At 40.3% G+C, this 18,310-nt stretch overlaps 1 protein-coding gene across 2 annotated transcripts in view; it reads left to right on the top strand.

Moving 5' to 3' along the window:
• mpped2a (metallophosphoesterase domain containing 2a) overlaps positions 1-18,310 on the top strand; it is an 87,852-nt gene that overhangs the window by 33,790 nt on the left and 35,752 nt on the right. For both annotated transcript variants that reach the window (XM_085407903.1, XM_085407897.1), the window contains one exon: positions 5,885-6,110. In XM_085407903.1, the coding sequence (XP_085264029.1) occupies positions 5,885-6,110 (226 nt within the window). The remainder of the gene's footprint in view (positions 1-5,884; positions 6,111-18,310) is intronic.

Below are 18,310 nucleotides of genomic sequence, written 5' to 3'. Positions count from 1 at the left end.
AGAAGACTGTGTGTCTGCAGACTATACACCTGGTCCTCCAACTCAAATGACTGATGTAGAGTGGAAGAGGTAGAAAATGGCAATGGGGTAGTCTAGCTGCTTGTTGGAAAAAACCTTTAAATAAATGAATTTAGTTTTCGGCATCGTTACACTTTTACATAATTAAATTTAAAATGGAAACTATTTGATTGTGCTGTATTATTTTTTCTTTTTTTAATCATATTTATCATTTGCTCTTCAGATGACACACAGGTCTCTGCAGCCTCCACAATGAGAGAAATGTAGTTTATTTATCTTGTGGCTCTTTCATTTCTGCTGTTAGCTTTACATGGCTAACAGCTTCGAATGAATGTGAACCAAGTACTTGTCAAAGGTTTGATATTGGCTTAAAGGTCACCTTTGGACCTTGTTGATGTAGCAGAGTTTCAGAGAGTGAAAGTGAGACCAGGAGACTAGACCGTCTTTTACATTTGTCAGGCACAGCAGTTCAGTAATTGTTTTCAGTGTTTCTCAGGGTGAACGATCCAGATTAAAATGTATGGAATGTTTGCCAGGTCAACACAGTTGCGTAACACAGTTTAATTATTGGGCAGAAGCGGCGTCCTGCAGGTAGGTATCTTAATGGTACAAAGCATTATTGAAGCTGAAACTGGGGAAAAACAGAGGTCTCATCAGATAAATCTGAACAGATTTTCTGTGATGGAGGAGGAATTTGTTGTAGGTGTGCAGCTTTTTTTTTTTTTTTTTTTTTTTTTTTTTGGAAAAGTCTGTGCCGCCTCATCTATCTGCTCCTCTCACACTACAGAGGAGACAGCAGTTTGTCCGGGCCATCGACTGCTGTTTGGCCTCTTGGAGGAGATCATTGGAGATCGATGCTGAGAAGCAAGATCTCCCTGACCCGGACTGTCTGATGGCTGAGCATTGACTCTGATCTCCTACTTTAAGCTGCTCCCAAGCTGCTCTGTAGTGTGTGTGTGTGTGTGTGTGTGTGTGTGTGTGCGCGCGCATTTGTGTGGGTAAAGAATAAATCATTTGGCCCAACTTAAAAACGTACAATCACCTCAATTACCTAATCAAGCTGCAAATAAACAAACAAAAAAACCGAAACCTCTCCAGTTTTTCTCAGTTGTGCTTTTTCCCCCCTGCTAAACAGCATTTGAGGTCATCATCTTAGAGATGTAAAATATCCACATTTTACGCCTCCAGCACACACATAGCATCATTAGCATTCATTAATGTTTTTTTCCCTCCAACGATCACAGGATAAATGCTTTCATTTGTTTGTTTTTTTGTGTTTGGTTTCTTTGCTCTGTTTTGTTCTCTACCAATGGTGGAGATTCAAAGAGAACCCAGTGAAAATCAATAAGGAATCGAATTGATAAGTCATATTGCTAATGCAATTCGAATCGCTAAATTCTTCTTCATTCCCATCCCTACTCATGCACCTCTTTATTTTATTTTATTATTATTTTTTTTTTTTTAATTTGTAGGAATTTCAAAGACACTTCTTTCACCTTGTCATTATAGGATATTGTGTGTAGGATTTTGTGGTGAAAACTGAATTTAATCCATTTTGGAATAAGGTTGTAACATGACGCTGTGTGGAACGAGTGAACCACAGTGAATTCTTTCCATATAGACTGTATCTACGAGTAGGTCAGCGAGGCTATAGTTAGGACAAGCTCCACTGCAATCAGACACTGGGGTTCAATGATGTCAGTCCATTGTTTGTTTTCTAGTAATTAACAGTTGCTGGGAAGCATTTGATGCTGGATTGTCATCATCTCTATTCACTATTTTCTCTTCTCCATGTCTTACCTCACTGACTACACACTGCTCTACCCTCCAGCTCTCTCACACACACACACACACACACACACACACACACACACACACACACACACACACACACACACACACACACACGGTGACAGTTGAAGAGACAAACTATGAAAGGGACTAGCATGATCAAAAATGACTAAATTCATCTCAAAATATATGGAAGTAAGTAGGTAAATAATGTTAATGAGGTCGGTGGGTTTTATATATCTTTTTCCTTTGGCTTCTTAGTAGGAAGGCAGAACACTGGAGTGTATTCTTGCCGGTCATGTTTACTGACATAGGCCAACTCTGAGCTGAAACCCTGATATTTAAATATCTAGATACTGACTAATAAGTGAATGTTTGTTTTGTTAAATAGGGGTATATTTTGTTTCGGCTCTAATTAAAATAGGTTTTTAAATAAAATTGCATAGCTTGATTACTCTGCATGTCTTAAGGGATGAATTTATAGAAACAGACAAAAGGATGATTTATTAAACTCCTATTCAACCCTGGCAAAGTGTGTATTTTTAGTGTTGCACTGTGGAAAACACTTTCTAAATGAAATGTTTTTAATGTGCAGATGTCGTCTTAAATGTCTCGTCTGCCTCTTTGAGAGGTATGACAAAACATTTCAGTGCTTCGTTTTCTTCAGAGTTTTGTTTTGATCTTTGTACTCTCCTTCATACCTCTGGCTGTCGGTGAAGAATGAAAAATAAATCCAGGTGTATCACAGCATCAGGACTCTGTTAGATGTATCACGGTAGCAATAAAAAGCAGTAGAAATTCCCAGTGGAGTAATGGAGACGGAGTTTGGTGGTAATTATGTTTTCCCCAGATTTTCCCTGCCTGGTGTCGGATGATTCGCTTTGGGTTTTGTGTGAGCGTACAAATGGATGCGTGATCCAGTTAGAGTGCTGGGGGACTGAGAGACGGTGCTCTCATTTAAGTTTACACTGGAATTTATGATCCCGAGATGCATCGAGAGCTAATTTAGAGCAGTGGGAATGAAACCTATAGACCGGGGAGCCATGATTCTTTCATTTCCAGTATTAGAGAACACACACACTCTTTTCCAGACATGCACGCACACACACACACACACACACACACACACACACACACACACACACACAGACACTTGAGCTGGATGTGGCAGACTTTTTGTTTGTCTTGAGCTGATGTCTTTTGATTGAATTTTTATTCTCTTGCATTCACTTTCTATTAGTTTTAGTTCCAGTTTTGGTCTTTGCCTCTGCAGAAATTGAGCAATATGCTCAATTTTTTTTTTCTTCCACTTTCCGTTATGAATCCAAACCAATTTTAGTCAATAAATACTCTTTATTGGACTTTTTATTCAGCATTTTATTCAATTTATCCTCTTCGCTTGCATCACAGCATTCCTCTATAAATGGCAACACTTAAAACAAAGCACAGAAAAGCATTTTACACAAAACCGGGATCACCTACCTTCCTGTCAAACTCCATTTTTATAGATGGATGTAGACATCTCACTTATAAAACTGTAATAGCACTGTAGTGTTACACACACTGAATTTCTACCATTTTTGTTACTGAGCATGTTTAGCAGATCTCCTAAAGTCAGCTTAAACCTGCTTGAATACAAACCTCTGTCTTCATCTGGACAACCAAGGGATGCTGGCTGCACAATCATCCGTTTAGTGTCATTTTTGTGTGTGTTTCATCTCATATTTAGACTGTGTAACATCTGCAATTACACATCTCCTTTTCTTTTGAAGTTCCATATATTAACGTTCACAGCTTGTTAAATTGTGTATGCATTATGAAACAAAAACCAGACTCGTACCTTGTTGCAGAAGGCCACTACAGTACCAGGTATGAACAGTCACTCTTTGACAGAACTATATGGCATGACAGCCAGCAAGTGTGGCAGCGTGTGTTAAGAAATGTACTTAAGTAATCAGGATGAATTCATTAGCATACCAACAAGTCAGTATTCATTTTATCCAAACCTTCCCACTAAAGTAGATCCAATACCTGACAGAATGCGCTTGGAAATGATTGAAAATTAATCTGGAAGGATGTTAATAATTGATTTATAATTTGTATAATTTGTTAAGCAGAAATGCCAAACATGCATTAGCTTAGACTCGCACGTCTGCTTTTTTTTTTATTTGATACTGAGCATAAAATGTTTGGATTTTGGAGGTTGGTGTAACTAAACAATGAAACTTGTTGAAAGACTTTTTGGCTAAAGAAACATTGTCTAACATTTTGTAGACCAAACAGTTTTTAGATAATTCAAGAAAATCCCAGGAGGTTAATCTGTTATTTTAAAACAAAAATCATTAGCTGTGGTCAGATTGTGTGTTTTAACAGTTGTGTTTGGGGGCGGCAGAGTACTACCGCTCCCTCAGAGCTCATTCTTCTCATGGCTTTTTCTCAACTGACTATACAAAATGAGCCTGCATATTAGTCTATACATATTCCGCAGGGCATTCAAGAAGACAAAGGAAGGAGGACTGGAGCAAGAGCACCAGGAAGCCTAAAACACAGAATCCAGGAGGGGGGGGGGGAAGAGAAATATAGAGAGTGAGTCGAAGGGTGATGAAGGCCAGGCCCTTTTGTTGAGTGCTCAGTCGGCTGGAATAAAGTAGTAAGTCAGTTTCTTGATGGCGAAGGGGTACCAGGACAAATCACCTCGACAGAGGAGAGCGAAAAGGGCACAGCAGAAGTTGAAAGATGAGGGGATGAGAATTGTAATAGATGTTCTTCGCTATTTAGTTCAGGTTCATGCCTTTTCCAGCTGCCTGGCATCTACAGAGATAGACGGTAGTCTGTTGGGGTCAAACTGAGCCGTCAGCTGTGGTTGTAACCTCTTTGACTGTCTGAATTGAGGGTATTTTTCCCTCCAATTATCTGAGTTTCTTTCCAGCCCTGATCTGTACTCAGGGTTAGGTATACAGGGAGCGATTGAGGGAGTGTATTCTTTATATACAAACTATTGGGATAAACTGCTGTTTCTGTAGAGAGGGAGTAGGTGGAAAATACATACAGCTACTGTGTGATTTTTATAAAATGCTGTTCAGCCTTAAACTGCTCGATATAGATAAATTAACAGCCTTTAAAAAAACTGCTAAATCTGATTTGACTCAGAACACCTTATTCGATCTAGGGACTGGAGGGCAAACTCTAAGGCAGGGTACACAAATAACGTGCCAAGCCTTGGTGTATGCCATGTTTGTATAACTCCCATGAATTAAAAAAAAAAATTTGGTCAAAAGAAAAAAGGTTTAAACTTTTCTCAGTTTAAGTGAACTTTTTTAATGTTTCTTTCATTTCTCATTGATTTAATATTGCAGAGGGGCACTAGGAGAGCAGCAAAGCTAGTTTTAAAGAAAGTGATCCAGATCAGCATCAAAAGTTAATGAGTTCTCGCTTTGTTTGGCCTCCACCTCTCCTGCAAGTTTCTCGAAACTTGGTTTAGTGGTTTGTGTATAAACCTTGATGTTTCTCAGCCTCTGCTTTGGCAGAAGAATAATATTAAGGCTGAATCACGTATTGTGCTCATAACAGATCTGCAACTGAAGGACACAGGATATTAAAGCCTTTGACAAAGATCTGTACAGAAACGCACAACAAATCAATTTCAAAGGATCAGATCAATTTAAATGTTATCCATACTCTGACCTTTAGGTCTCTTTAAGTTTTTACTTTTGACACTATAATGCTGTCGACCAGTGATGTTAGAGGATGAGAGGCTCTCTTTAGATTGCATCTACAGGAATAAAAAGACTAAGGTCATTATTAGAGTTTTAGCTCTAACGTCCAACTTGCTATAATAAGCAAAACTCTGAGAGATCTATCTCACTATTTCTTAATTTTTTTGGTCAAAAATATACCACAAAAGTCCCATATCACTACACTTAGTGTTTCGGAAGTGCTAAAAATGTCTGAGGAAGGCAGTCTTGCCTATCGAGCCCCCGAAAACAATTCCAACCAGAGCTTAGTGTGTAGATTTATGTGTGGATTTGGGACTTCAGCTCACCATCCTCTCCCTGGCTTCTCTTCTATCTTCTAGGTGGCCTACCGTATGAGTTTAAGGTAGTAATCGCGGGGAACCATGAGCTGACCTTCGATAAGGACTTTATGGCTGAGCTGGTCAAGCAGGATTACTACCGATTCCCCTCAGTGTCGAAGCTCAAACCAGAGGACTTTGACAATGTCCAGTCGCTGCTCACAAACTGTGTGTACCTGCAGGACTCAGACGTCACCATAAAGGGATTCCGGATATACGGGACACCATGGTAAGAGTGCCACCTGTTTACTTGTTTTTTTTTTTTAATGACTAAAACTGCTCTCCTCACTGTCTGCCCAGCATAACCGCTGAGTCACGTTTCTGTCTCATCGTGCTGTGGATCCCTGAGGTGACAGTATGCCTTCTCCAAGTCTGTCAGTTTCTGGCTGCTTTCCAGCTACTCGCTGCAGTAACTCTGTAGTCTGCTGCACGCTCACAGCAAGGGACCTCTCGTACATGCAGAGCGTTATTCCCAGAACGCACATTCCTTTATGAGCTCAGGACCTTCGCCTGCACCTCGTGCTTATGTTACACCGGTGTTTTGACACAGGGTTAAGTGATACGTGTGGTACCAGGACGCTGTGAATAGCCTCTCAGGTGTGGGAGTAATGCTGGAAGGGGAGCACGTTGGGTACGGAGATGGTGTGAGAGGCGTTCATTCAGCAGACGACTGCAGAGGGGAGTTCTTCTTACAGTGAGAAGTGTGTGCGCAAAGAGTTGAGGATGAAGAAAACTCTCCTGAGATTACTGCTGAATCTACTGTTGTACTTAGTAGTAGCATTACACTGTCCCGTATTTTTTTTTTAATAAATATTCATATAAAGCATGGATTTTTGCACCATGGAAGTAGAAATCCACACCAGATAAGGATTTGTTATGTGCGTGTTTTATTTTAATACTTATATTTCATATTTTTAAAGAATGCTATCATCCATTCGCTAATTGATTTTAAGAATTTATAGTTCTCTGGAGGAGATCTTTTAGGAAGGTGAAACTTAAAACACACACACCATACATAAAACCTGATTAAGCCGAATGGTAAAGCAAATATATTTAATATATGCTATATTAAATGTACATCTATATGAAAGCAGCCCCATAACGTACAACCTGCAGTAAATCTAACCATCGGTCATCTCTGCTTAAAACATCGCCACACTCATCCACCCTTGAGTTATTTTTTCAGTGATTCACTCCATAGAAATGTCCATATGTGTCTGTATCTGTTAATCTGATAATTAACTAATTATTTTAGTCTTAAATTAAAACAAATTATCAAATTAAATCTAATGAATCCCAGAAGCTGCAGTTTTGTCCTGGTGATCTTGGACCACTGCTCCTTCTTTGCCAGTATCCTGTGTCTTAAGGTCCTTTTTATTGAGCTATCTGATCCATTTGCCTTTGCTTGATAAGCCAAATAGAAAGAAACCTCTGTAGCTCAGTGTGAGCTGCTGTCATCTCCCAGTATCTGAACAGTCTTGCAGTCTGACCTTGGCCCGCCTGCACTGCAGCTGTGTGTCTTGCTGTGTGACAGTTTAGGCTGGAGCTTTCCCCGTCCTGCTGTGACTGTCTCTGCTCTCTGCACAGCAGACCTAAAATAACTATTGAGGTCACACGTTCATCCTTTAGCGGCTATAATTAGCAGGTTTGCAGCCTGGCTTCAGAAGTGGCAGAGGAGAGTGGCAGGGAAGAGGCGGGGGCAAAACGCAGCATTCCTCAGACATCACAGGAGCAGGAAGATGAGATTACACTCTTTTTTTTTTTCTCCCCTCCGTCCTTCCTCTATTCCATCCCTCTGTTTGAAAGGGGAAGGATGCTACCCCTCCCCTTCTCCCTGGTGGGTGTTTAGTGTGAGGCCTGGTAAATGTCTGTTGTGACAGCTGGGGGTCTCGTGAGAGGCCGAGTGGACAGCTTGGCCCCCCCCCCCCACACCTACTCCTGCTCAGCTTCCTCAACTCCTTCACACCCATATGCCACCGTGGCCTGAGGTCTGGACTCCTTGTCCAGTGTGAGGTCTCACTTAGCCCTGCAGTGACCCCTCACTTCATCAACAGCTCGCCATCTCGCCGCCTGGGTGGCCGAGCCCCTCCGAGCCTTCAGCGGTCTGCTGCTACAGGCCGGGACCCGACAGCATCACTCAGGAAATGTAGCGTGTAACAACCACCTGATAAATGCGGCTCGGGGTTCAGTCGTCCTCTAAGCTGCTGCTGCTGCTACTGCTTTAAAAGCAAGTTGATTATGTTTACGTGAGTGAAAACCTGATGTGAAATGAATATTCAAACCTGAACATCCATCAAAGCAGTCAGAGCCACAATAAAGATCTTTGCAAAGAAAATGGTTTTTTTTTTCTAAATGTCCTGTTCAGGTTGTTACAGAGTAAAAAGCTGAAGGTGCACAAGCAATTTGAAAGTACTCACTGTAAAGAAATTAACACTGTGCTTCTGGCTCTCTTCCGCAACCTTCCTTCACACCCAACCATTTTCAGCAGCTAGCTGCCCTCCCTAAACCACCTCCTGCTTTAACGGGTTTCTTCTTGTTAAAAGGGAGTTTTTCCTTCCCACTGTTGCCAAGTGGGTTGTCTCGATTGTTGGTTTTTCTCTGTATTATTCCAATCTTTAATTTGCATAAAAAAGGTCCTTTAGGCAACTGTTGTTGTAGTTTGGCCCTATACAAATAAAACAGAATTGAATTGAAGTGCTATTTATCAATCTTTATTTGTCACTATTTTCCAGATTTTAGATAATTACATGTCTGAGCAGTGAACATTTTCTACCACTGCAGGTTGTCCTTGTATTGTCTGAACTAACCTCTCCAGTTTTGGGTGGTTTAACCAGAGAAATTGTTTTAATGAGCATCTGTTTTCATTCATTTTCTTAACTCATTCACTGCCATTGACGTCTATAGCCGTCAATTGCAGTGAATGAGTCAATGGGTTTAACTCATTCACTGCCAATGGCTGGCAGTGAATGAGTTAAATGTCCCTGAAAATACAGTTTGTGGTGTGTGTGTGTGTGTGTGTGTGTGTGTGTGTGTGTGTGTGTGTGTGTGTGTGTGTGTGTGTGTGTGTGTGTGTGTGTGTGTGTGGCAACTTTTAGTCTCATGATAAATGCCACTAGCCTTTTTCAGAAAATCATGCCTTTTAGATATTGCAGTTTTCCCATATATGTTAATAAATAGTTCATTTGTTCATATCCCCAGTGACCTATTTTAAAAACACGTGAAATGTAATAATAATAATTATTATTATTATTGCTGCAGCAGCCTTGTCTAGTTAAAATATATGTATTGTTAACGACGGGTACAAAAAATGATCGAAAGGCAGTCTGGATGTTTCTTGTGATTTGAACTTCTGTTTTCAAAAGCTTGTTTGCTCCGAGAAGAAAAACCTGATTTTTAGTTTTTGAGTCCACTTACCACTCTCTGCATGTAAGATGAAAGAGCTGATTGTTTTCACTTTGAAGGCCTGGCCTGAAAGGAGACGCTACCGGTAGACTGCAGCGACAACTGCCAGCGAGCGCCAGCCAGACTCTGTCTTTCTCTCTCATCATGGTCACCTAAATGCACAGTAATGGCAGGTTTTGTAATAAGTCTGGGTTGAGATTCACAAGTCCGGAGCGGAATTAAAAACACGACATTCATTTAAGGTTATCACGTGTTTTGTGAGCAAATGCTTTTGCATATTCGTAGTGTTTCCTCCCTTAAATGAAATATCTACTTTACAGTATTGCAAGTTGCCCTGTTGTCATCCGTTCTCGTAAAGTATAGCCAAACTTTTGAGCGTTTGAGCCGCCATGTTTCCTGCCAGGTAAATGACGCTCTGCAACATGGTGACGTCATTCGGGGCGACTGGAATCGATAAGGGAATCGTTTGCAAAAATGGCAAACAATTCCAAGGAATTGAAACAGTGGGAACCGGTTCTCAACAAGAACTGGGTTTTGATACCCATCCCTACTTAATATTTACTATACAGTAATGGACTTCTATACATTTTACATCAGATTAAAACTTTCAGTGTAAGATTCAGATAATTATTTATTAAAAGCTAGACATTTTAAATGAGAATAAGAAAGAAAAGTATGTCTTTGTGCCCCCTTTTCCTGTTAATGCCCCCCTGGCTAAACTTTGCTAGAGCCGCCCCTGCACAGTTACCATGGCTGGTAACTGTGCAGGTCTTATTCATGAAAATGAGATTCTACGACAGCATAATCCGTTTTCTATTTGTCTGCAGCAGGTCATTAGGTTTCCATTTGCAGTGAAAATATTTGGATCAATGACTGAAGAGCAGCTATCTGTTTTTTAATTAAGTAATATTCCCACACAAATGGATTCAAGTTTCTAATCTCAAACTGAGAAGTAAAGTTTGTTCTGAACTCAGCTCTTCAGGGATAAAGGTGGATTTGAAAAAGGTCGAGCTTCACCACTGACATAGCTTTGTGGTTGCTTAATTATGGGGTAAATTTTTGCTGGCAACTTGGATCGGTCAATTAATTCCGCTAGAGTATCTGAAAACCAGCTATGAAGGAAAAAATGCCCCAGATTTTTGATGTGTCTCCCGTGCTGCTCGTTTTATTAGTGAGGGGGGAAAAAATGTATTGAGAGATGAGCAGAGATGCAAACTCCTCGCTATCATGCAGCTCCAAAGAGAAGTGAACTCTCTGTGAACTGTTATTTTTCCCACTGATATTCTGAGATCACCCCCCTCACTCTGCCTCTGATTGACTCTGACATCAAGTTTTTTTGTTTTTTTTTACTTTTACCATCTCACGTACTCCTAACCCCTACAGGTGAAAATCATTATTAATAGTTATAGTTGATGTGTGTTGGTTAACTAGCTGTAGGAGTTTGGGAGGTAAATTTGTAACATAAGTCTGTGCTTTACTGAGAGGCTATAACATCTTGGCCTTCTGCAAGCTCTGTGATTTTTAGAACCACTGTACAGGTTTTATGTACTTCATAGTATTTACAAGTCAGCATGTAAAGCAGAGGTATTTAAATTCTGCCCTTAGACCCTGTCGGCCTTTTTCTAGCCACAAACCTTTCTTAGCTTTTCTTCCTCACTTCGGTTTCTTTACCGGACTTATTTTAGAATGAAAGATTTAAAGATTGAGCTATGAATTATAATTCATTCAATCCTTTTATTTCATTTTATCAGTATTTAGTTATAAAATTAAGTTTCTCTTCCCTTCTTGACACCATTTCAGTAAAGTCAAAAGAAACTGGCTGGCCTTCATAAAGTTGAATTGATCCTTAATCTAAGAACTCCTTCCTGCCATTCTCCTCCCCTAAACAAAACTCTGTAGTATTTGCTGCACATGTCTTTTATGCGAGAGAGAAAAAAAAGTTGACCAGAAAAATCTACAAAATAAATTCTTTGGGTTTTTTTGCTGTCCTGTGGGTTGAACTATTTCCACTTGTGGCTGAATTAAGGGTTTGAATTACAGTAACCTCCTTGAGAACAACGAAATGCAGCTCCTGAAACATGAAAAGGAAGATGGTGAATAAATGTTGTACAAATGTCTTCTATAAGAAAAGATCCTTGAGCTTTCAATGGCAAAGAAAAAGGGGGTGATGTATGGAAGCGATTAGCAAGAGGTTACACAAAACATTTCTTGTGAAAGTGCTCTTTCTTTGTCGTTTGAGCTCCTGATTATTATTTTGTAAATTGGCCTTTGAAATGATCACACCTGCACTTTCCTGGGTGACATCTACTTGCTGATTGTTCGGTTCAGCTGGAAATCAAAGCAGCAGCTCCTCGCAGTGGAGAAGCTGAAACCAGGAACAGTTTGAATTGTTTGATTAAAAGATTAGCTTTGGTGATTCTTTAGTCGTCAACGTCCTTTCTGTTATTTTTTGTCAACCATTTGCATTTTGATATCCGCTCTATGAATGCAACTTCTGTGTTACAAAGGACAAAATGTTGTCAGCGGATGCCCACGTGTCCGTTACAGTGTGTTCTAAAACAAACATGTTCCACCTCTTTCCTGTCGTTATCAGAAGCTAATTTTATTTGACTTGGTAAACACTCTAATGCCTCGTGGCTGCCGGTGCTGCGTTCGGAACATTTTGAGTAAAGCCGTGCTCGGGCCCGGTTCACTCCTGTTTGGAAAAGAGAGGTGATTGGAGTGAAAGCAGTGTACTGTGAAAGACACACAACTCGCACTGTTTAATGACAGATGCTTAACAGACCGAATAGCTAAGCCTCCCCTCCTCGTATGTGCACACTGTGGAAGGATGAGCGGGCTTCTGCACCTTGTCAATCAAAACTCTTTAAGAGCAGCTGAAGGTCTCGTGGAGCTGGACAGTTTGGGATTTTCTTCAGATGAGGTGTTTATGCTCCGGGAAAAAAATATTTTAACTAAACAGAAAGTTGTTGAGTTTCAGAATTTGCTTTATATTAATCTACTTTTTAAATACCAACATCATTTCCATTTTTCTGGCCTCTCTAAACGGTATAAAAGTAAAGTCCCGTTCCTGCAGTCTTGCGGATTTTGCTTTAGGTTTAAAAACTTGAAATGCTAAGATCTGCGCTGAGACACTGAAGAGCAAAGACTTTGATTCTGCCTTTTACCAACTACAGATCAGGCGTTATATTTGGACAACTTTTAAAGTATGAACAGGGTCTTTTCTCTGTGTGAGATATAATTGAATAATTTAGCGCCATTAAAATATGTGGCTCTGAAATCTTGGCGACATTGTAGCTACTTACAAACTAAGCCTTCTTGTCGGACGCTCTGTTCCTTCAGAGGTCAGCACTGTCATCAAATGGAGCTTTTCAGCTGCTATAAAATGTCCTTGCTCACTCTGAAATATTCCGAGTGACTTGTTTTTTCCAGGTTTTTTTTTTTTGACTGTTTGCTGTATTGTTTTGGGTTCTGTCAGTGTTTGTCAGGCTAAACAAGCTGTTTAAACATAATGTTGTAGCGGTAGTTTTTGTTTTAAATTAGAAATGGATCGTCTTCATGCACCGCGTGATCAGCGCACACATTGGTAGAGGGGTGGGTCGTGCATTCAGACTCTGATAAGCTCTGCTCGCTGTAGAGACAGGCCTGTTTTGTGATTCTGGACTTGACCACAACTTAACTCTTTGGCTGAAGGTTAAACTGTTAGTTATCCTTGTGTTCTCTCTCCTTTATCCTCCCAGCCCTCCTCCTTCTGCCATCCACTTTAGAGTGACTAGGTTTCTCCTACTTTTCAAATCTGCCCCCCACCCCCCCCCCCGTTTTTTTTTCTTTTTCTCTTAATCTTGTTCCTTTTTTTCATTTCTCCTCTGTTCTATTTCATTTTCCCTTTTCTTCATTCTCCCATTGTCGGTCTTCTCAGCACTTATTCTGTTAACCAGCGAAATCGCAATCAAGGTTTGCTTGGTATGTTCAGTAGCAAATCAGTGTGTGCCAAGTGTGTGCCTCCCAGAGGTGGCAGATTAAATCCGACTGCCCTCATTTGACTCTCTGATGCACACCTCAGGGAAACCTGGAGGGCCAAATGCAGATTTGTCATTTGCAGATTTTAGCTGTATTCATGTATTCATTTTTCACTGTAAAGGTCAGCCGTGTGTGTGTGTGCGCGTGCATGTTCCTCTGAAGTCATTTTTGCCTCCTCTCCCCATCTCCCCAGATAGATACTCTATACAAACACCCTGACCACATACTTTTGTCTGCATTTGATCCAAAGCTTTTTACTTTTTACTGCAAATCGTTATGCTACAGATTACATGTTAAACAATACTGTGTTACTTGACTTTGTTTTAAGAGAGAGCCTTTCTAACAACAGTTTGGTTTCTATCCACCTCTTTTTATGCACACCTTGATCCGTCCTCATCTGCTTATCTAATGCAAGGCCACAGAGGGGCTGGAGCCTGTCCCAGCTGTCGTAGGGCAAGAGGCAGGTTATTACAATCTTTAATTGGTCCTTAAACCAAAAAGAAGGCTGAAAATCTGAAAATAAAAATGCATGTTAGCTTAATTCGGTGATTCTAAATTGGCTGTAGTTGTGAATGTGTGTGCACATGGGTTGTCTGTCTTGTCTGTGTTAGCCCTGAGATAGATTAGCGGCCTGTGCAGGATGTGCTTGGTAGCTAGGATAGGTTACAGCCGTGCCAGGTTACAGTATAGCAAAACTGCACAGTGGATTTATTTATATCAACTAAATAACTACAGCACATCAACCGAAATGTGTCAGCAGTATCAACTTTACTTTGGACTTTGATCCTAAAGTCCTACATATACCACAGTTCCCTCGCAGTGTGACGCTGAATTCTCCATTTAACTTTTATGTCTTCTTTTTGTCGAACTAGCTTTTCCTTCTTAGGCCCAAATCCATCCTTATCGGTTGGGGAGGTCGTTATGGGCCAAATATGCAATGTTAAGGATTTCATCATTTCTATTAACAGCATACACTAATTGGCACTTAAAAAACTAGAGTCATGTTTCTCTTTTCTCTCTTTACAACAATTTCCTCACAGTTACGCAGTTATTTCCAAACTTTAGTAAGGTGAGTGGAGGCAGTTTTAACTTGCGCTATTTTCATTTGTCCACGTCAACAAGATCTGGCATTTGTGTTGGCTGCTTTTAGCTTAATCACCCCTAAGTCACCTCTCTGTTGGCGCCAGCCTCTGTTAGTTTTTGTTGGCCGTCTGCCCACCACATACACACAAAAAAACACGCACGCACACACATGTGGTGACACACTATTTTACCTGTCAGAGTGAGAACACATCTCCAATGAGGCAATGGGCCCTGATAAATGTCCGTCACCAAAAAGTCAAGGGCTTCACAGCCGTTCTGCCCTCTTTCTTTTACTCTGCAGAGACCTCACTCAGTGAAACTTTCTGAACCTGACGCGTCACATTATGCTCAAACCACGCAGTGGTAACAGCAATTTAAACACTTCATCTCTGTGTAAATGCATGCCAATGGCTTTGGTAATTTTTTATCCAGAAATTCTTGTAATGTCATAGAAAACAAATGGATGGAAGCAATATGTCTTAGAAAATTAATGTACAGCTGTTTGATAAACTACCTCATAAATTAAAATGCAAATCATTCTCTTCTCAGATTTCCATGAAAAAAAAAATAACTTAGCTACTAATCTCAGTAGCTAACCCCTCTCACAATGGGTTAAAACAAGTAATGTGAATATAGAATAAGACTGTCGGAACCAGCAACCTATGAACATAAACTCACGGTAACAGTCTAATACTTACCAGGGTTTAAAGACATTTTATCTTTAATTTTAAAGAGTTTAACCCATTCAATCCCTGTTGCAAAAGCCCTCTTTGTCTTTTTAGCATCTAAAGCAATTCATCAGATTTGACTTCAGTCTCAAGACTCTGATTCTTATAGTCATGCTCTTAGTTTCCCTTTTACTGAAGTGGAGCGATTCATTTATTCTTTTTTTTTAAATTATTATTATATTAAAGCCTATACATTCTGTTAGTACTAAATTCCTTCTGAAGTTTACATTTAGTGTAGTGCAAAAAGTTTACATAGAGTTAAAAATTAGGTGACCATCTGAAACTGAACTATACCGACAACTTTTATATCTAAGGATCTAAAAAATCATAAATTTTTACCCAGACTACAGACTTCCAAGTGTCCCATTAATTACTGCAATATTTCAGCTCATTAATGAGCTAATGATTTATTGATGTTCAAATGGTGCCACCTTAGCTTAATGGCGCATAAAACAGAAATCATCAAGCATCTGTTAGCTGGGCTCTATTGTGGTGGATGCGCCTGCTGTATGTGCGCACCCATGGGTGCTACTACAGCTGCAGAGTTACAGAGATGCAGACTGTGTGGAGCCTCCTGCAGCTGGTGTTGGAGGCAGGATGGGGGCATCCAGGTTAGCAGCTGTGTAAAGTGTTTCCAGTGTGTGCGTCAGAAGAGTGAGTGAGAGGGTCACTCTCCACATTATAATGGCTTCTAGTGTTTCCTTCCAAATCACTCACAATATACATACACATGCAGGCACGTATATTTGTCAAATGGGCATTATGCAACAAGAACATCAAAAGTAAAATGTGTAGTGTACTAGGGGAAAAAAGTACAACTGTAGTGCACATCCTCACAGCGGTGTGTTAATACAGGCCGACTAAGTGTTTTACGTCTCTCTGACTGCTTCTGGTTGCACCTCCCATCCCCAGCCCAAGGTGAGCCCCCAATATGTCAGAAGGAGAGTGATGGGTCTTTGCAGTCGTTTAATAAAGCTCTCCTCCATGGCCTCATGCGTATCAGTCAGCGGCTGGCCAGGCAGAGGTCTTCCACGCAGCGGCCGGCCGCTCCATCATACACTCGCAGGCCTGGATAAAGGCTGACACAGCCAAAATCCTGCTCTGGATCTCTGGGCTAAAGTGCAAGATTCACTTGGAAAAAGAAAAGATAATCCATTTACTCTGGCTTTCAATCTTGTCAGCTTGTTAAGTTTCAAGTTTGCAGAAATAAGATCAAGTTTTTGTTTGCAGTGAAATCACAATGAATTTCATTCCAGGTGACAGCTGTTTTACTTTAACATGGCATAACTTAAATCTGCTCCATGAAAACGCTGGCACGGCTGCCAGATTCGGTGTAGAGGTTTACAGTTTTTCAAGAAGAAACACTTAGACATTTATCTAGTGTCATATCAGAATCTCCCAACGGGGACAACAAGAAGCCCGGCTGTCTCCATCTGCTTTGATCCAGCCCATTTCGTATCCAGACGCTGTGGGAATTGTGGTGACGTTTTCTTGACACTTGTGGTGGATCCAATAAAAGACACATTAGTCATTTAGTTTGGTATCGATTTAGAAGCCTCTCCGGACATCAGGTTTTGGTTTGTATTGACTGATTGTTTTTGTTATTTTGGATTGAAGCTGTTCTGTGTGTCTCTGGTTGTAGGATTTCTGTTTTCATCAGAAAATCAGTTCTGTTAGAAATGAAAAAATATAAAGTTAATGCATAATAAACCAAAGTTGCCCTTGATTTTGATATTTAGTGTCACATTTTCCCTCCTTTTCTCCAAGGATGATGAATAATTTCAAACGTTTGCTCTGTTTATGTTAGCGGTACAGTCTTGAGTTAGCTGTAAAGCGGGCAAAAAAAAAAGTGTTCTGTGTATGAAACTAATAATTTTATATTTTGCTGAGCCAAAGCTGTGTTTCGTCTCTCATGGTGTAGCAGACTGTTGGTGCTGCTGAGGTCAGGTTGCTGTTGGTAGTGTGGACAGGCTCTGGTTGCAGAATGCGCAGAGCCTGTGGCTGGAAGGTAATTGTTCCTGACGGTTTGCTGGTGTGTGTGTTTTTTCAGAAAGTGTGATAGCTCGGTCCACACTATCCGAGATGGCAGTGACCTCATCCCTGGGATAGAAACTTCCTCCTCTTCTTAAATTTGTGAAGCCAAACTTAAGGAAAATAATGCATCTAAAATGTACCTGAAATATAGAACACAGTCTCTACTTAAAAAAATGACATCAATCCGCAGAACTGCCTGCTATGAGTCACCTGGCTCTTTTCACCTAATATGGTTTCCATCTTTTATGTGGAAGCCCTTGATTTTTTGCACAAGGGTGAGAAATGCCATCCATCTGTGGCTGTGAGACACTTAACAGGAGGTGAAGAGGAGATGCATCTCATCTTAAGCTAAATTTGGTTGCGTTGACAGAGATTGATGTGTTTCTTGGACTCATTTTCATTTTGTCTGTCTTTCTGATCTTTAATAAAAATATAACCTACCAAAAGAAAAGTTTGCATCCTATATAAATATATCCATTTTTTGAGAACGTGTTTTTCTGGCTTTCTGTGTCTCTCGTTGTGAAAGAGTAGTAACCTACTCAAGATGTGCCCAATATTCCACCACATGACATCTGTGACCTTAAGTGGGATAAATGATTGAGAAAATGGAAGACTGGATTGTGTTCACTTATTTCTTCTGTTCCACAAATATTTATTTGCTATAAATTTAATTAAAAAAAAATGTGTAATAATCTGATGTATTATCTGGATTCATGCTGATAAATATGTCCCATGTCCCATCCACCCAGCGATGGGTGGTAACTGTAACATCTGATGCAATACATTGTAATTTTGCATTCAGGTTGTCAGTGTGTTTGCATGTGTCTCCATATCAGATAAACCACCAAACTAGACGAGACTAGAATAGGATTGAACACGTAAATTCACGTAAAAGAAAACTACATTTAAAAAAAGAAAACAAAGAAAACAACACAATAGTTTCTGGGTAGGAAAGTGTTAAGCTGGATGTTAACAACCAGCAGCTGATCTTGGTTTGGAAAGCTAAAAGGCAAAAAGAAGTAGCAGTGATTACTCCTCTGCAGCCTGTCGTGTCTGACCTCCAGGGTCGGCCTGTTGCTACAACTCTGACCAGTAAACAAGAGATCTCTGAGTCCGTGTGACTTGTGTTTACAGCTCCGGTTAGTTTTCGCTGGACCGAATT

This window comes from Rhamphochromis longiceps, linkage group LG1 (genome assembly GCF_057381845.1).
Source record: "Rhamphochromis longiceps isolate RC_006_pf linkage group LG1, R_longiceps_female_GT1.1, whole genome shotgun sequence".
Taxonomy (NCBI): Eukaryota; Metazoa; Chordata; class Actinopteri; order Cichliformes; family Cichlidae; genus Rhamphochromis; species Rhamphochromis longiceps.
Note: the sequence above shows the minus strand (reverse complement) of the source record. Positions and strands in the feature narration are given on the sequence as shown.